This window comes from Cherax quadricarinatus, chromosome 26 (genome assembly GCF_038502225.1).
Source record: "Cherax quadricarinatus isolate ZL_2023a chromosome 26, ASM3850222v1, whole genome shotgun sequence".
In the NCBI taxonomy this organism is placed as follows: Eukaryota; Metazoa; Arthropoda; class Malacostraca; order Decapoda; family Parastacidae; genus Cherax; species Cherax quadricarinatus.
Window position 1 is genome coordinate 8,563,286 of NC_091317.1, and position 20,962 is coordinate 8,584,247.

The following is a 20,962-nucleotide window of genomic DNA, read 5'->3' on the forward strand; positions in this document are numbered from 1 at the left end:
TAGTTTATAAACCTTCACCTCTCTCTTACCTGCTGTTGCCCTTGGCCTTTTGCACCATCTTACTCTAACTTTAGCTACAACTAAATAATGATACGATATATCTGTTATCTTATTTTATTAACACATCGGCCGATTCCCACCAAGGCAGGGTGGCCTGAAAAAGAAAAACTTTCATCATTCACTCCATCACTGTCTTGCTAGAAGGGTGCTTTACACTACAGTTATAAAACCTGCAACATTAACACCCCTCCTTCAGAGTGTAGACACTGTACTTCCCATCTCCAGGACTCGGGTCCGGCCTGCCGGTTTCCCTGAATCCCTTCATAAATGTTACTTTGCTCACACTCCAACAGCACATCAAGTATTAACCCTTTGACTGTTTCAGGCCCCTCTCTGAAACTGTCATTCTATGTCGCTCAATTTTTGAAAAAAAAAAAATTATTTTTTCTTATGAAATGATAGAGAATCTTTTCCCGATGGTAATGACACCAAAAGTTCGAAATTTGGTCGAAAACTCGTGGAATTATGCTCCCGCGAAGTTAGCGGTCTCGGTGACATATGCATATCGGCGATTTCGCCGACTTTGAGCCCAATTTTCAGCCAATTCCATTGTTCCAGTTGACCAAACTCATAGCTATTTCTTTAGAACTCCATTTTATCTATCAGCTGAGTACAAGAAACCTCCCATTTACTAATTTGGACTACCCAATATGGTGGTCAGAAATTGGCAATTTGGCCAATTTCACACAAAATAAAAAAGATGCCAATTTCAAAATAGGGTCCAGAATAAACAAGGTAGACATTCGTGGCACTAAAATAACATATGCTCTGTTCATTAGTCACATCTCTAGGCCCCTCTTATATTATTATTGCTTTCTATTTTGATTTTTTATTCATACAAAAAAATACAAAATTTACTGTTATGCAGACGACTGCATTATTGTAAAAATGGTATAAATAATATCAGTGCACTAGTGAAAGAATATTAGACTCCCCAGTTGACGTGTATTGGACGTGTGGTGTGATTTATGTACTCTTGAACATTGGTAAAAATCGAACATTTCCGCTACTTTGAGCTCAGTTTCAAGGTCGTTTTCATCGTAAAAGTAATGAAAATCATCTCTATTTCTGTAATATGTTTTCCATTTTATCACCTAAGACCATGAAAACGCGAATACAACGATAAATACTATACGAAAATACACCTCAAAGTCGGCGTTTTATTCCAAAAAAACGATCAGTTTTTTTTTTCTCATTACGCAATGTGTGCTGCAGGATTTTTTTTATGTGGTGCACACTGACCACACAAACCCATTCTCTCACATGTGGGCCTACCAGCTTTCTCCCACTTGATTTGAAGCCGCTAGAATTATTGAGTATATATACGTCAGAAACATTGGCTCGTAAGACGTATTTATACGTCGAAAACAGTCAAAGGGTTAAAAACCATTTGTCTCCATTCACTCCTATCAAATACTCACGCACACTTGCTGGAAGTCTATGCCCCTTGCACACAAAACCTCCTTTACCTCCTCCCTCCAACCCTTTCTAGGCCAACCCCTACCCCGCCTTCCCACCACTACAGATTTATACACACTCGAAGTTATTCTGTTTTGTTCCATTCTCTCTGCATGTCCGAACCACCTCAACAACCCCTCCTCAGCCCTCTGGATAATAGTTTTGGTAATCCCACGCCTTCTCCTAATTTCCAAACCCTGAATTCTCTGCGTTATATTCACACCACACATTGCCCTCAGACAAGACATCTCCACTGCCTCCAGCCTTCTTCTCGTTGCAACATTCATCACCCATGCTTCACGCCCATACAAGAGTGTTGGTACAACTATACTCTCATACATTCCCCTTTGCTTCCCCGGACAAAATTCTTTGTCTCCACAGACTCGTTAGTGCACCACTCACCCTTTTTCCCTCATCAACTCTATGATATAGGTAGTAGGTTGGTAGACAGCAACCACCCAGGGAGGTACTACCGTCTTGCCAAGTGAGTGTAAAACGAAAGCCTTTAATTGTTTTACATGATGGTAGGATTGCTGGTGTCTTTTGTCTGTCTCATAAATATGCAAGATTACAGGTATGTCTTGCTACTTCTACTTACACTTAGGTCACACTAAACATACATGTACATGTTTATTTATACACATTTATCTGAGTTTTCTTTGATTTTATCTTAGTTCTTGTTCTTATTACTTTTCCTTTTATATCCATGGGGAAGTGGAATAAGAATCTTTCCTCTGTAAGCCATGAGTGTTGTAAAAGTAAAAGTCAACTAAAATGCTGGGAACAATGGGCTAGTAACCCCTTTTCCTATAATAATTACTAAAAAGAATAAGAAGAAAATTGTCAAAGTGGATAGTCTGAATGTGCGTGGGTGTTGTGCGAATGATAAGAAAGAGATGATTGTGGATGTTATGAATGAGAAGAAGCTGGATATCCTGGCTTTAAGTGAAACAAAGCTGAAGGGGGTGGGTGAGTTTCAGTGGAGAGCAATAAATGGGATTAGGTCAGGGGTTTCAAATAGAGTTAGAGCTAAAGAAGGAGTAGCAATAATGTTGAAGGATAAGCTATGGCAGGAAAAGAGGGACTATAAATGTATTAATTCAAGGATTATGTGGAGTAAAATAAAGGTTGGATGTGAGAAGTGGGTTATAGTAAGCGTATATGCACCTGGGGAAGAGAGAAGTATAGAGGAGAGAGAGAGATTTTGGGAAATGTTGAGTGATTGCATGGGGAGTTTTGAACCAAGTGTGAGAGTACTTGTGGTTGGGTATTTTTTTGCTAAAGTGGGTAAAAATGTTGTGGAGGGAGTAGTAGGTAAATTTGGGGTGCCAGGGTTAAATGAAAATGGGGAGCCTTCAATTGAGTTATATGTAGAAAGAGGTTTGGTAATAAGTAATACATATTTTATGAAAAAGAGGATAAATAAATATACAAGGTATGATATAGCACGTAATGAAAGTAGTTTATTAGAATATGTATTGGTGGATGAAAGGTTGATGGGTAGGCTCTAGGATGTACACGTTTATAGAGGGGCAACTGATATATCGGATCATTATCTAGTTGTAGCTACAGTTAGAGTAAGAGGTAGATGGGATAGAGAGGTATTTACAAAGCAGAGGTGTTATAAGAAGAGTAGAGTATATGGAGAGCAAAAGAAAGGTGAAGAGAGTGGTGAGATAGTGCAAAAGGAGAGCGGATGATAGAGTGGGAGAAGCACTGTCAAGAAATTTTAATGAAAATAAGAAAAAATTTTGGAGTGAGTTAAACAAGTTAAAGAAAGCCTAGGGAACAAATGGATTTATCAGTTAAAAACAGAGTAGGGGAGTTAGTAAATGGGGAGATGGAGGTATTGGGTAGATGGCGAGAATATTTTGAGGAACTTTTAAATGTCGATGAAGAAAGGGGGGTGGTAATTTCATGCACTGGCCAGGGAGGTATACCATCTTTTAGGTGTGAAGAAGAGCAGGATGTGAGTGTGGGGGGAGGTGAGTGAGGCATTACGTAGAATGAAAGGGGGTAAAGCAGCTGGAACTGATGGGATCATGACAGAAATGTTAAAAGCAGTGGGGGGGGGGGGGACATAATGTTGGAGTGGCTGGTATTTTTGTTTAATAAATGTACAAAAGAGGGGAAGGTACCTAGGAATTGGCAGAGAGCATGTATAGTCCCTTTATGTAAAGGGAAGGGGGACAAAAGAGATTGTAAAAATTAAAGAGGAATAAGTTTACCATGGTTGTTTAATATATTTATAGATGGGGTTGTAAAAGAAGTAAATGCTAGGGTGTTCGGGAGAAGGGTGGGATTAAATTATGGGGAATCAAATAAAAAAATGGGAATTGACACAGTTACTTTTTGCTGATGATACTGTGCTTATGGGAGATTCTAAAGAAAAATTGCAAAGGTTAGTGGATGAGTTTTGGAGTGTGTGTAAAGGTAGAAAGTTGAAAGTGAACATAGAAATGAGTAAGTTGATGAGGGTATCAAATGATTTAGATAAAGAAAAATTGGATATCAAATTGGGGAGGAGGAGTATGAAAGAAGTGAATGTTTTCAGATACAGTGGACCCCCGGTTTACGATATTATTTCATTCCAGAAGTATGTTCAGGTGCCATTACTGAACAAATTTGTTCCCATAAGGAATATTGTGAATTAGATTAGTTCATTTCAGACCCCCAAACATACACGTACACACACACTTACATAATTGGTCGCATTGGGAGCTGATCGTGAACCGGGGGTCCACTGTACTTGGGAGTTGATGTGTCGGCGGATGGATTTATGAAGGATGAGGTTAATCATAGAATTGATGAGGGAAAAAAGGTGAGTGGTGCATTGAGGTATATGTGGAATCAAAAAATGTTATCTATGGAGGCAAAGAAGGGAATATATGAAAGTACAGTAGTATCAACACTCTTATATGGGTGTGAAGTTTGGGTTGTGAATGCAGCAGTGAGGAGGCAGTTGGAGGCAGTGGAGATGTCCTGTCTAAGGGCAATGTGTTGTGTAAATATTATGCAGAAAATTCGGAGTGTGGAAATTAGGAGAAGGTGTGGAGGTAATAAAAGTATTAGTCAGAGGGCTGAAGAGGGGTTGTTGAGGTGGTTTGGTCATTTAGAGAGAATAGATCAAAGTAGAATGACATGGAGAGCATTTAAATCTGTAGGAGAAGGAAGGTGGGGTAGGGGTCGTCCTCGAAAAGGTTGGAAGGAAGGGGTAAGGGAGGTTTTGTGGGTGAGGGGCTTGGACTTCCAGCAGGCGTGCATGAGCGTGTTCGATAGGAGTGAATGGAGACGAATGGTATTTGGGACCTGACAATCTGTTGGAGTGTGAGCAGGATAATATTTAGTGAAGGGATTCAGGGAAACCGGTTATTTTTATGTAGCCAGACTTGAGTCCTGGAAATTGAAGTACAATGCCTGCACTTTACAGGAGGGGTTTGGGATTTTAGCAGTTTGGAGGTATATGTTGTGTATCTTTATACGTATACGTATATACTTCTAAACTGTTGTGTTCTGAGCACCTATGCAAAAACAGTGATTATGTGTGAGTGAGGTGAAAGTGTTGAATGATGATGAAAGTGTTTTCCTTTTGGGGATTTTCTTCCTTTTTGGGTCACCCTGCCTTGGTGGGAGATGGCTGACTTGTTAAAAAAAAAAAAAAAAAAAGTTTGCCGAGTATACCAGCAAAAGTGTATGGTAGGGTTATTATTGAAAGAATTAGAAGTAAGACAGAATGTAGAAGTGTGGATGAGCAAGGAGGTTTTAGAGTGGGTACAATTGAAGCATATATGTGAGCAGTATTTAGATAAAGTTAGGGAAGTTTTTATTGCATTTATGGATTTAGAAAAGGCATATGATAGAGTGGATAGGGAAGCAATGTGGCAGATGTTGCAAGTGTATGGAATAGGTGGTAAGTTACTAAATGCTGTAAAGAGTTTTTATGAGGATAGTGAGGCTCAGGTTAGGGTGTGTAGAAGAGAGGGAGACTACTTCCCGGTAAAAGTAGGTCATAGAAAGGGATGTGTAATGTCACCATGGTTGTTTAATATATTTATAGACTGGGTTGTAAAAGAAGTATATGCTAGGGTGTTCGGGAAAGGGGTGGGATTAAATTATGGAGAATTAAATACAAAATGGGAAGTGACAGTTACTTTTTGCTGATGATACTGTACTTATGGGAGATTCTAAAGAAAAATTGCAAAGGTTAGTGGATGAATTTGGGAGTGTGTGTAAAGGTAGAAAGTTGAATGTGAACATAGAAAAGAGTAAGGTGATGAGTGTATCAAATGATTTAGATAAAGAAAAATTGGATATCAAATTGGGGAGGATGAGTATGGAAGAAGTGAATGTTTTCAGATATTTGGGAGTTGATGTGTCAGCTGATGGATTTATGAAGGATGAGATTAATCATAGAATTGATGAAGGAAAAGAGTGAGTGGTGCATTGAGGTATATGTGGAGGCAAAAAATATTATCTATGGGGGCAAAGAAGGGAATGTATGAAAGTATAGTAGTACCAACACTTATATGGGTGTGAAGCTTGGTTGTAAATGCTGCAGCGAGGAGGCGGTTGGAGGCATTGGAGATGTCCTGCCTAAGGGCAATGTGTGGTATAAATATTATGCAGAAAATTCGGAGTGTGGAAATTAGAAGGTGTGGAGTTAATAAAAGTATTAGTCAGAGGGCTGAAGAGGGTTTGTTGAGGTGGTTTGGTCATTTAGAGAGAATGGATCAAAGTAGAATGACATGGAGAGCATATACAGTGGACCCTCGCATAAAGCTATTAATCCGTTCCTGAGAGCTCAATGTTAGGCGAAATTATCGTTAGGCGAATTAATTTTCCCCATAAGAAATAATGGAAATCAAATTAATCCGTGCAAGACACCCAGAAGTATGAACAAAAATTTTTTTTACCACATGAAATATTAATTTTAATACACACAAACTGAAGAAGACATGCACAGTTACATGACACTTACCTTTATTGAAGATCTGGTGATGACTGATGGGATGAGAGGAAGGGAGAGTGTTGATGGTCTTAGTGTTTAGAAGGAGAATTCCCTTCCATTAGGACTTGAGGTGTCAAGTCCTTTTCCGGGGTTACTTCCCTTCTTCCTTTAATGCCACTAGGACCAGCTTCAGAGTCACTGGACTTCTGTCGCACAACATATCTGTCCATAGTGGCCTGTACCTCTCGTTCCTTTATGACTTTCCTAAAGTGTTTCACAACAGTGTCAGTGTAACAGTCACCAGCACGGCTTGCAATAGCTGTCTGAGGGTGATTTTCATCCATGAAGGTTTGCACTTCAAGCCACTTTGCACAGATTTCCTTAATCTTTGAAGTAGGCAACTTCTTCAATTTCTCTCTCCCCTCCTCCGAAGCAGTTTCCTCAGGTCTGGGCTCTTGCTGTTGAAGTTGATCTAGCAGCTCATCAGTGGTTAGTTCTTCATTGTCCTCCTCCACCAACTGCTCCACATCCTCCCCACTAACCTCCAACCCCAAGGACTTCCCCAATGCCACAATTGATTCCTCAACTGGCATACTCCTCTCAGGGTTAGCCTCAAATCCTTCAAAATCCCTTTTGTCTACACATTCTGGCCACAGTTTCTTCCAAGCAGAGTTCAAGGTCCTCTTAGTAACTCCCTCCCAAGCCTTACCTATAAGGTTTACACAATTGAGGATATTAAAGTGATCTCTCCAAAACTCTCTTAGAGTCAATTGAGTTTCTGAGGTCACTACAAAGCACCTTTCAAACAGAGCTTTTGTGTACAGTTTTTTGAAGTTTGCAATAACCTGCTGGTCCATGGGCTGCAGGAGAGGAGTGGTATTAGGAGGCAAAAACTTCACCTTAATGAAGCTCATGTCCCCACAAAGTCGCTCTGCCAAGTCTGTAGGATGACCAGGGGCATTGTCTAACACCAGGAGGCACTTAAGGTCTAATTTATTTTCAATTAGGTAATTTTTCACAGTGGGGGCAAATGCTTGGTGTAACCAGTCATAGAAAAAGTCACTAGGGACCCATGCCTTACTGTTTGCCCTCCACAGCACCCACAAATTATCCTTGAGGATATTCTTTTGCCTGAACGCTCTGGGAGTTTCAGAGTGATACACTAATAAAGGCTTCACTTTGCAATCACCACTAGCATTGGCACACATTAACAGAGTAAGCCTGTCTTTCATAGGCTTATGTCCTGGGAGTGCCTTTTCCTCCTGAGTAATGTAGGTCCTGCTTGGCATTTTCTTCCAAAACAGGCCTGTTTCATCACAATTAAACACTTGTTCAGGTTTCAGTCCTTCACTGTCTATGTACTCCTTGAATTCCTGCACATATTTTTCAGCTGCTTTGTGGTCCGAACTGGCAGCCTTACCATGCCTTATCACACTATGTATGCCACTACACTTCTTAAATCTCTCAAACCAACCTTTGCTGGCCTTAAATTCACTCACATCATCACTAGTTGCAGGCATTTTTCTAATTAAATCCTGATGCAACTTCCTAGCCTTTTCACTTATGATCGCTTGAGAGATGCTATCTGTTTTTCATTTATCCACACCAATAAGTGTCTCTCAACATCTATCACTTATGATCTCTGTTTCGAAAACAAAGTTGCACCTTTGGCAAGAACAGCTTCCTTGATTGCCGTTTTCTTGGACACAATAGTAGTGATGGTTGACTGGGGTTTACTATACAACCTGGCCAGCTTGGAGACACGCACTCCACTTTCATACTTAGCAATGATCTCTTTCTTCATATCCATAGTAATTATTTATTTTTTTTTATTATCACACTGGCTGATTCCCACCAAGGCAGGGTGGCCCGAAATAGAAAAACTTTCACCATCATTCACTCCATCACTGTCTTGCCAGAAGGGCGCTTTACACTATAGTTTTTAAACTGCAACATTAACACCCCTCCTTCAGAGTGCAGGCACTGTGCTTCCCATCTCCAGGACTCAAGTCCGGCCTGCCGGTTTCCCTGAACCCCTTCATGAATGTTACTTTGCTCACACTCCAACAGCACGTCAAGTATTAAAAATCATTTGTCTCCATTCACTCCAATCAAACACGCTCACGCATGCCTGCTGGAAGTCCAAGCCCCTCGCATACAACCTCCTTTACCCCCTCCCTCCAACCTTTCCTAGGCTGACCCCTACCCCGCCTTCCTTCCACTACAGACTGATACACTCTTGAAGTCACTCTGTTTCGCTCCATTCTCTCTACATGTCCGAACCACCTCAACAACCCTTCCTCAGCCCTCTGGACAACAGTTTTGGTAATCCCGCACCTCCTCCTAACTTCCAAACTACGAATTCTCTGCACTATATTCACACCACACATTGCCCTCAGACATGACATCTCCACTGCCTCCAGCCTTCTCCTCGCTGCAACATTCATCACCCATGCTTCACACCCATACAAGAGCGTTGGTAAAACTATACTCTGGTACATTCCCCTCTTTGCCTCCAAGGACAAAGTTCTTTGTCTCCACAGACTCCTAAGTGCACCACTCACCCTTTTCCCCTCATCAATTCTATGATTCACCTCATCTTTCATAGACCCATCCGCTGACATGTCCACTCCCAAATATCTGAATACATTCACCTCCTCCATACTCTCTCCCTCCAATCTGATATCCAATCTTTCATCACCTAATCTTTTTGTTATCCTCATTACCTTACTCTTTCCTGTATTCACTTTTAATTTTCTTCTTTTGCACACCCTACCAAATTCATCCACCAATCTCTGCAGCTTCTCTTCAGAATCTCCCAAGAGCAGTGTCATCAGCAAAGAGCAACTGTGACAACTCCCACTTTGTGTGATTCTTTATCTTTTAACTCCACGCCTCTTGCCAAGACCCTCGCATTTACTTCTCTTACAACCCCATCTATAAATATATTAAACAACCATGGTGACATCACACATCCTTGTCTAAGGCCTACTTTTACTGGGAAATAATTTCCCTCTTTCCTACATACTCTAACTTGAGCCTCACTATCCTCGTAAAAACTCTTCACTGCTTTCTGTAACCTACCTCCTTCACCATACACCTGCAACATCTGCCACATTGCCCCCCTATCCACCCTGTCATACGCCTTTTCCAAATCTATAAATGCCACAAAGACCTCTTTAGCCTTATCTAAATACTGTTCACTTATATGTTTCACTGTAAACACCTGGTCCACACATCCCCTACCTTTCCTAAAGCCTCCTTGTTCATCTGCTATCCTATTCTCCGTCTTACTCTTAATTCTTTCAATAATAACTCTACCATACACTTTACCAGGTATACTCAACAGACTTCTTTCTTTCTTTCAACACACCGGCCGTATCCCACCGAGGCGGGGTGGCCCAAAAGGAAAAACGAAAGTTTCTCCTTTTACATTTAGTAATATATACAGGAGAAGAGGTTACTAGCCCCTTGCTCCCGGCATTTTAGTCGCCTCTTACAACACGCATGGCTTACGGAGGAAGAATTCTGTTCCACTTCCCCATGGAGATAAGAGGAAATAAACAAGAATAAGAACTAGAAAGAAAATAGAAGAAAACCCCGAGGGGTGTGTATATATATGTGCTTGTACATGTATGTGTAGTGTGACCTAAGTGTAAGTAGAAGTAGCAAGACGTACCTGAAATCTTGCATGTTCATGAGACAGAAAAAAGGACACCAGCAATCCTACCATCATGTAAAACAATTACAGGCTTTCGTTTTACACTCACTTGGCAGGACGGTAGTACCTCCCTGGGCGGTTGCTGTCTACCAGCCTACTACCTATAACTCAACAGACTTCTCCCCCTATAATTTTTGCACTCTCTTTTGTCTCCTTTGCCTTTATACAAAGGAACTATGCATGCTCTCTGCCAATCTGTAGGTACCTTACCCTCTTCCATACATTTATTAAATAATTGCACCAACCACTCCAGAACTATATCCCCACCTGCTTTTAACATTTCTATATTTATCCCATCAGTCCCTGCTGCCTTACCCCCTTTCATTTTACCTACTGCCTCACGAACTTCCCCCACACTCACAACTGGCTCTTCCTCACTCCTACAAGATGTTGTTCCTCCTTGCCCTATACACAAAATCACAGCTTCCCTATCTTCATCAACATTTAACAATTCATCAAAATATTCCCTCTATCTTCCCAATACCTCTAATTCTCCATTTAATAACTCTCCTTCTCCTATTTTTAACTGACAAATCCATTTGTTCTCTAGGCTTCCTTAACTTGTTAATCTCACTCCAAAACTTTTTCTTATTTTCAACAAAATTTGTTGATAACATCTCACCCACTCTCTCATTTGCTCTTTTTACATTGCTTCACCACTCTCTTAACCTCTCTCTTTTTCTCCATATACTCTTCCCTCCTTGCATCACTTCTACTTTGTAAAAACTTCTCATATGCTAACTTTTTCTCCCTTACTACTCTCTTTACATCATCATTCCACCAATCGCTCCTCTTCCCTCCCGCACCCACTTTCCTGTAACCACAAACTTCTGCTGAACACTCTAACACTACATTTTTAAACCTACCCCATACCTCTTTGACCCCATTGCCTGTGCTCTCATTAGCCCATCTATCCTCCAGTAGCTGTTTATATCTTACCCTGACTGCCTCGTCTTTTAGTTTATGAACCTTCACCTCTCTCTTCCCTGATGCTTCTATTCTCCTTGTATCCCATCTACCTTTTACTCTCAGTGTAGCTACAACTGGAAAGTGATCTGATATATCTGTGGCCCCTCTATAAACATGTACATCCTGAAGTCTACTCAACAGTCTTTTATCTACTAATACATAATCCAACAAACTACTGTCATTTCGCCCTACATCATATCTTGTATACTTATTTATCCTCTTTTTCTTAAAATATGTATTACCTATAACTAAACCCCTTTCTATACAAAGTTCAATCAAAGGGTATCATTATCATTTACACCTGGCACCCCAAACTTACCTACCACACCCTCTTTAAAAGTTTCTCCTACTTTAGCATTCAGGTCCCCTACCACAATTACTCTCTCACTTGGTTCAAAGGTTCCTATACATTACTCAAGAAATCGTAATGACACGATTGCAAGCAAACCATACCCCCGGCCGGGATTGAACCCGCGACGGGCTGGAGTTTTGAGACTCTATGACCGCGGGTTCAATCCTGGCCGGGGGTATGGTTCCTATACATTCACTTAACATCTCCCAAAATCTCTCTCTCCCCTCTACATTCCTCTCTTCTCCAGGTGCATACACTCTTATTATGACCCACTTTTCGCATCCAACCATAGTAATTCTCACCCTTATTCCTGTAGGGTTGGTACTAGAAGCTTTCTTGGGGCCCATGGTCACTTATTTTGCAGGTGAAATCACTAAAAACGCTGTAATAATACGAATTGTTCTGATTGTATGCTTGGATGTTACCGCGGAGGCTGGCTTGTAAACAATGCCACCGGCAGAACAAGTGAGGCTGGCTCAGGCCGCACATGGACACGTCTTGGACGAATCGTGGTGAGCGAGTTTTTTAGCGCTAGACGAGGCAAAATTTTAGAGATAAAATGTATCGCTAGGCGGATTTAACCTTATGCGATGCCAACGTTAGGCGGGGGTCCACTGTAAATCTGTAGGGGAAGGAAGGCGAGGTAGGGGTCGTCCTCGAAAAGGTTGGAGGGATGGGGTAAAGGAGGTGCTGTGGGCGAGGGGTTTGGATTTCCAGCAACCGTGTGTGAGCGTGTTAGATAGGAGTGAATTGAGACAAATGGTATATGGGACCTGACGAGCTGTTGGAGTGTGAGCAGGGTAATATTTAGTGAAGGGATTCAGGGAAACCAGTTATTTTATGTAACCGGACTTGAGTCCTGGAAATGGGAAGTACAGTGCCTGCACTCTAAAGGAGGGTTTTGGGATATTGGCAGTTTGGAGGGACATATTGTGTATTTTTATATGTATATACTTCTAAACTGTTGTATTCTGGGCACCTCTGCAAAAACAGTGATTATGTGTGAGTGAGGTGAGTGTTGAATGATGATGATAGTATTTTCTTTTTGGGGATTTTTTCTTTCTTTTTGGGTCACCCTGCCTCTGTGGGAGACGGCCGACTTGTTGAAAAAAAAAAAAAAAGAAACTGATTAACGGCATCCTTCATAGACCCATCTGTTTACATGTCCACTCCTAAATATCTGAATACATTCACCTCCTCCATACTCTCTCCCTCCAATCTGATATCCAATCATTCATCACCTAATCTTTTTGTTATCCTCATAACCTTACTCTTTCCTATATTTAGTTTTAATTTTCTTCTTTTACATACCCTACCAAATTCATCCACTAGCCTCTGAAACTTGTCTTCAGAATCTCCCAAAGGCACAGTGTCATCAGCAAAGAGCAACTGTGACAACTCCCACTTTGTGTTTCATTGTTTATGTTTTAATTCCACACCTCTTGCCAAGACTCTAGCATTCACTTCTCTTACAACCCCCCCCTATAAACATGCATATCCTGAAGTCTACCCGTTAATGTTTTACCCATCTATACGTAATGTAACAAACTACTTTCGTTATGTGCTATTTATCTTGTATGCAGGTCTCCCTCAACATTTGCGTTTTCCAATTTCGCGGGCTTCGAACATTCATGAATTCCCAGCTGTCCAGTCACATTTAAAATATGTCATTACATATCTCAGGAATTGTGGCAGTGGCAGTTTATTTGGAGATAGGACAAAATAGTCCTTCAATATGAGAGTACAGTGGACCCTCGACTGACGCTATTAATCCGTTCCTGAGAGCTCATCGTTAGTCAAAATAATCGTTAGTCAAGTTAATTTTCCCCATAAGAAATAATGGAAATCAAATTAATCCGTGCAAGACACCCAAAAGTATTGAAAAAAAAAAAATTTAACACATGAAATATTAATTTTAATACACACAAACTGAAGAAGACATGCACAGTTACATGACACTTACCTTTATTGAAGATCTGGTGATGAATGATGGGATGGGAAGAGGGGAGTGTGTTGATGGTCTTAGTGTTTAGAAGGGGAATCCCCTTCCATTAGGACTTGAGGTGGCAAGTCCTTTTTCGGGGTTACTTCCCTTCTTTTAATGCCACTAGGACCAGCTTGAGAGTCACTGGACCTCTGTTGCACAACATATCTGCCCATAGAGGCCTGTACCTCCTGTTCCTTTATGACATTCCTAACATGTTTCACAACATTGTCAGTGTCACCATTAAACACTTGTTCAGGTTTCAGTCCTTCACTGTCTATGTACTCCTTGAATTCCTGCACATATTTTTCAGCTGCTTTTTGGTCCAAACTGGCAGCCTCACCATGCCTTATCACACTATGTATGCCACTACGATTCTTAAATCTCTCAAACCAACCTTTGCTGGCCTTATATTCAATCACATCACCACTAGTTGCTGGCATTTTTCTAATTAAATCGTCATGCAACTTCCTAGCCTTTTCACATATGATCGCTTGAGAGATGCTATCTCCTGCTATCTGTTTTTCGTTTATCCATACCAATAACAGTCTCTCAACATCTATCACTTGCGATCTCAGTTTCGAAAACATAGTTGCACCTTTGGCAAGAACAGCTTCCTTGATTGCCGTTTTCTTGGCCACAATAGTAGCGATGGTTGATTGGGGTTTTGTGTACAGCCTGGCCAGCTCGGAGACATGCACTCCACTTTCATACTTAGCAATGATCTCTTTCTTCATATCCATAGTAATTCTCACCCTTTTTGCTGTAGGGTTGGTACTAGAAGCTTTCTTGGGGCCCATGGTGACTTATTTTGCAGGTGCAATCACTAAAAAGGCTGTGATAATATGAAATGTTCCGATTGTATGCTTGGAAGCGACCTCGGTGGCTGGCTAGCTTGTAAACACTGGCCAGAAGTGGACGCGTCTCAGACGGAAGGAATAGTGTTGGTCGAGTTTTTTAGCGCTAATCGATGCAAAATTTTTGCGATAAAATGTATCGCTAGTCAGATTTATCGTTAATCGATGCCATCGCTGGTCGAGGGTCCACTGTAATATCAACTCTACAGCTTATTTTTCTATCACAATTCATATAATATGACATAATAAGCAATATTAATAACAGAAACTTGACATATACGTACTTTAGAATGAATAAAATACGTCATTAAGTATGTCACGAGTGTTGCTGTGTTGTTGTTGTTGTTGTGTGTATAAGGGCCTCTGAGACATAAGCCATAGTGGTGGTGGAGGCGGCATCAGAGGCAGTAGAGGCTAGAGACGGCGGTGTTGTCCATCGGCCTGTGTAACTCCAACAACATTGAAGGAGTTAGGATTGTGCTGTCCTTTTTCTAACGATTAATCGCTTAACTTACTTGCTACACTGTTAATGCTACACTTTATTGCTGGTTGGTGCTGTAGTCTTTATCGACTTATGCTGCTTTAGTATCGTGCATATCATAGAATCACTGAAGAAGGCACATTCTCCCTTTTCTCGTCTTCCTCCACTGCTACGAGTTCTCTCTTGAATTCTATAGTTTTTCTCACCTTCTTTACCTTCTTATTTGTGTGTTTTATGATTGTTCATGGTTTAATAGGTTAAGGAAGCAGTATTGTATTATATTTCCCTACAATATATTGGGCCACCAAACATTCGTAATTTTTCAACATTTGCAAGGTTCTTGATCTCCTAACCCTCCTCTTTTTTTCCTAAAGTATGTATTACTTATTACCAAACCTCTTTCTATACATAACTCAATTAAAGGCCCCCTATTTTTCATTTCCCCATGTCACCTCAAACTTACCTACTACTCCCTCCACAACAGTTTTACCCACTTTAACATTTAGGTCCCCCACCACAAGTATTCTCTCACTTGGTTCAACACTCCCCATGCATTCACTCAACATATCCCAAAATCTCTCCCTCCCTTCTCTACACTTCTCTCTTCTCCAGGTACATAAACACTTATTATAACCCACTTTTCACATCCCACCCTTATTTTACTCCACATAATCCTTGAATTTATACATTTATATTTCCTCTTTTCCTTCCATAACTGATTCTTCAACATTATTGCTACTCCATCCTTAGCTCTAACTCTATTAGAAACCCCTGACCTAATCCCATTTATTTCTCCCCACTGAAACTCTCCTATTCCCTTCAGCTTTGTTTCACTTAGAGCCAGGACTTTCAGCTTCTTTTCATTCATAACATACACAATCATATCTTTCTTGTCATCTGGACTACATCCACATACTTTCAAACATCCCAACTTAAGGGTTTTCTTTTTATTTTTAGTAAGCTGTATGGAAAAAGGAGTTACTAGCCCATTGCTATCGCCATTTTAGTTGACTTTTACAACATGCATGGCTTACGAAGGAAAAATTCTTATTCCACTTCCTCATGGACGTGAAAGGAAAATAATAAGAACAAGAACTATTAAGAAAAACGAAAGAAAACTCAAATGAGTGTGTGTACATTCATAAATGCGTATATACATGTGTAGTGTGACCTAACTGTAAGTATAAGTAGCAAGATATACCTATTATCTTTTGTGTTTATGAGGAAGAAAAAAAGGCATCAGCAATCCTACCATTATGTAAAACAGATACAGGTTTGTCTTACACTCGGCAGGACAGTAGTGCTTCCTTGGTGGTTTCTGTCTACAAACCTACAAAATATGTTGCTCTCCACTTTTAGTATTATTTAGATAATCAACATATAGATTGGTGGCAAATTTTGCATATTTAACCTGGGATAATCAAACAACATCAAACAGCATTTTTTTTATTTCAAGTGGGTCCCTATTGTATGGACATAATAAAATTCTAAGTAAATTGTCAATACAGCCTCTCCTCGCTTAACGACGGAGTTCCGTTCCTAAGACCACGTTGATAAATGAATTCATCGCTAAGCGAGGAGCACACTATAATGGTAGTTGGTCTGTGTCGGCTAACTTTGATATTGTTTTAATGTCACCTTTGCACCATTCATAACATGGTGCAAAGGATATAAGCTCTAATATACATTATTTAGGTATGCATCCTGGTCAAAGAGCCTGTTGTAAATCTGAGTCGTCAGTAAATGAGTATGTCACTATGTGAGGAGAGGCTGTATATACATGTACCAAGATAATATATTTACTCATGGAATAAGCTAAAAAATTGTTAAGGAGATGCAGGTGTTCAGATGTAACTACAGTTGACCCCTTTCTGAACAGTGTTGATAGAAACCAGACAGTTGGCAAGTTAAGTGAGAAATATGTTAAGTGAATTACATTTTTCCTATGGACATTGTTTGTTAATTATTAGTTTCCTTTTATTCTGATACCTCTCTTACATGACTGCATTTTCCTGTTACTTCTAAACTGAAAACTGTTTATATTTCTTCATAGGAGGCCAACATTCATCTGTTGCACCGTGTTACAAGCGAGGGTGGGCGTTCCTCATGTGGGTGGGCCTGGCTCAGGCTTGGACTGCATCACCTTGCATTGCATGGCTATGATCAGGCCATTCAGGCATTTCAGTGCACACTCAAAATTAATCCAGATGATAGGTGAGTTGAGTTTCGGTGAATATTGCACCCAGGATTGCTAATACTATTTTGATTTTCATCTCATTAACCCTTTCACTGACCATCACATAGTACTACATCATTGAGGCCAGGGTCCCTCACACAGTTTTGTCATGAGCTCAGCTCACTCATATAAGCTGTGAGTGGTAAATTTTGGCCTAGATACAAGACAATGGGTTTGTGTGATAAGTGTGCATGCTATTTCATTACTTTTTAACAAGTCACTAGAAACTAGCACCTTCTCGAAACTACTCAAGACAGCAAGGGTTACACCAATACATAAAGGTGGTGACCCTACAGATTTAAACAACTATAGGCCAATATCAAACTTACCATTGCTATCCAAAATCTTTGAGAAACTCGTGCACAGGAGACTATATTCATTTATAACGGCACAAAACATACTCAACCCCTGCCAATTTGGATTCAGGAAAAATAAAAGCACTAATGATGCAATTATAAAAATGCTAGATCTGCTTTACACAGCATTGGAAAATAAGGAATATCCACTAGGAATTTTTATTGACTTGAGAAAAGCTTTTGACACAGTAGACCACGGCATCCTACTCCACAAACTTGACCATTATGGTATAAGAGGCCATGCGCTTGCATATTTCAAATCCTGTCTTACTAATAGGTATCAGTATGTCACCATTAAAGACACAGCATCATCAACACGGCCACTTGATACTGGAGTTCCGCAGGGAAGTGTCCTTGGTCCCCTGCTCTTCCTCATATACATCAATGATCTTCCAAACATATCCCAACACCTGAACCCCATTCTCTTTGCTGACGACACGACTTATGTCATCTCTCACCCTAATCTTGCCACCCTCAACACCATTGTTAACGAGGAGCTGCACAAAATATCGACTTGGATGACAGCCAATAAACTTACGCTTAACACTGACAAAACCTACTATATGTATTATGTTTGGTAGCAGAGCAGGAGTTGCGCAAATTAACATTAAGATCGGCAACACTCTAATTGCCAGACATAATGAGGGCAAATTCCTTGGCCTATACCTCGACAACAACCTGAATTTCAGCACCCATATGAAACACATAACCAAAAAAGTATCCAAAACGGTTGGGATCCTCTCCAAGATACGATACTATGTGCCGCAAACTGCCCTTCTCACACTATACCACTCACTTATTTATCCATACCTCACCTATGCTATTTGTGCTTGGGGATCAACTGCAGCAACTCGCCTAAAGCCAATAATAACCCAACAAAAAGCCACAGTAAGAATAATCACTAAATCCCATCCCTGGCAACACACCCCTCCACTCTTCATAGATCTGAATTTACTCCCTGTTCAGTACATCCACACTTACTATTGTGCACTCTACATCTGCAGGACCTTAAATTCCAATATTAACCTTGACCTAAAATGCTTTCTTGATAGTTGTGACAGAACCCACAGGCATAACACCAGACACAAACATCTCTATGACATTCCCCATGTCCGACTAAACCTTTACAAAAATTCAATGTATGTCAAAGGCCCTAAAATCTGGAACACCCTCCCTGAATACTCTAGAACTGCAGACACATTAATCACCTTCAAAACTACCATTAGAAAACATCTTATCTCCCTGATACACCCCGTCAACTAATTACATGAATACCACCTGGTGGTTCACACTTACTCACCCACTTGACCATAAACACAGAAATATCAATCTTAATTTTAAAATAATGAATCCTAACTAGTCATAAGTAGGCCTGTAATACTCCAATACTGAAACTATGTATTGTGCAAAAACAAAAGCATCCACATTGCTAAACTCACAAACTAGTACAGTGGACCCTCAACCAGCGATGGCATCGATTAACGATAAATCTGACTAGCGATGCATTTTAACGCAAAAATTTTGCCTCGACTAGCGCTTAAAAACCTGACCAGCGCTATTCGTTCCGTACCATACGCGTCCACTTTGGCTTGAGCGCGCCTCAGGCCAGTGTTTACAAGCCAGTCAGCCACCGCGGTCGCTTCCAAACATACAACTGGAACATTTCATATTATCACAGCCTTTTTAGTGATTGCACCTACAAAATAAGTCACCATGGGCCCCAAGAAAGCTTCTAGTGCCAACCCTACAGCAAAAAGGGTGAGAATTACTATGGAGATGAAGAAAGAGATCATTGATAAACCTGAAAGTGGAGTGCGTATCTCTGAGCTGGTCAGGTTGTATAATAAACCTCAATCAACCATCGCTACTATTTTGGGCAAGAAAACGGCAATCAAGGAAGCTGTTCTTGCCAAAGGTGCAACTATGTTTTCGAAACTGAGATCGCAAGTGATGGAAGATGTTGAGAGACTGTTATTGGTGTGGATAAACGAGAAACAGATAGCAGGAGACAGCATCTCTCAAGCGATCATATGTGAAAAGACTAGGAAGTTGCATGACGATTTAATAAAAAAAATGCCAGCAACAAGTCACAAACAGGTCTGTTTGTGACTTGAAAAAGCCCACTGTGTGGGCGAAACGTAGTCAATAAAGGATCACATTATACTGCATATGTGTTTATATTTCCATTAGGAAAGTCATAAAGGAACGAGAGGTACAGGTATCTATGGACAGATATGTTGTGCGACAGAAGTCCAGTGACTCTGAAGCTGGTCCTAGTGGCATTAAAAGAACAAGGGAAGTATCCCCAGAAAAAGGCTTGCTGCCTCAAGTGCTAATGGAAGGGGATTCCCCTTCTGAACACTAACACCTCCCCCCTCCTCCCATCCCATCATTCATCACCAGATCTTCAATAAAGGTAAGTGTCATGTAACCGTGCATGTAATCTTCAGTTTGTGTGTATTAAAATTAATATTTCACGTGGCAAATTTTTTTTTTTCGGTACTTTTCGGTGTCTTGCACGGATTAATTTGATTTCCATTATTTCTTATGGGGAAAATTAACTTGACTAATGATAATTTTGACTAACGATGAGCTCTCAGGAACGGATTAATATCGCTGGTTGAGGGTCCACTGTATTTAGTCACTTAGCCAAAATACCAACTTACCTCATAATTTGTAATATTTTAAGAACATAAGAAAGAAGGAACACTGTAACAGGCCTTCTGACCCATGCGGAGCAGGTCCATGTCCCCCTCCCCCCCCGGATTAGACCAATGACCCACCCCCCGGATTATGCCAATGACCCACCCAGTCTGGTTATCCCCACTCAAGGATGGAGCACTGTACCAGACCCAGCAGCACAAGCTAGTCAGGTCCAACTCACACCCACCCACACCCACTCATGTATTTATCTAACCTATTTTTAAAACTACACAACGTTTTAGCCTGAATAACTGTACTCGGGAGCTTGTTCCACTCATCCACAACTCTATTACCAAACCAGTACTTTCCTATATCCTTCCTGAATCTGAATTTTTCCAACTTGAAACCATTGCTGCGAGTCCTGTCTTGGCTGGAAATTTTCAGCACACTATTTACATCCCCTTTATTTATTCCTGTTTTCCATTTATACACCTCTATCATATCCCCCCTAATTCTACGCCTTTCGAGAGAGTGCAGATTCAGGGCCTTCAGTCTATCCTCGTAGGGAAGATTTCTGATACATGGGATCATCTTTGTCATCCTCCTTTGTATGTTTTCCAGAGCATTTATATCCATTCTGTAATACGGTGACCAAAACTGAGCAGCATAGTCTAAATGAGGCCTAACCAAGGATATATAGAGTTGAAGAACAACCTGAGGACTTCTATTATTTATACTTCCAGATATGAAGCCAAGAATTCTGTTAGCTTTATTGCGAACACTAATGCACTGTTGTCTTGGTTTCAGGTTACTGCTAACCAGAACTCCTAAATCCTTTTTGCAATCGGTAGTATTAAGATCTACAATATTTAGTTTATATGTGGCATGGTTATTTAA

At 40.6% G+C, this 20,962-nt stretch overlaps 1 protein-coding gene across 1 annotated transcript in view; it reads left to right on the plus strand.

Moving 5' to 3' along the window:
* Positions 1 to 20,962, plus strand: part of LOC128691606 (superkiller complex protein 3) — a 288,629-nt gene that overhangs the window by 92,563 nt on the left and 175,104 nt on the right. Inside the window, exon 11 of the mRNA XM_070088954.1 lies at positions 16,884 to 17,044. Coding sequence (XP_069945055.1) covers positions 16,884 to 17,044 — 161 coding nt within the window. The remainder of the gene's footprint in view (positions 1 to 16,883; positions 17,045 to 20,962) is intronic.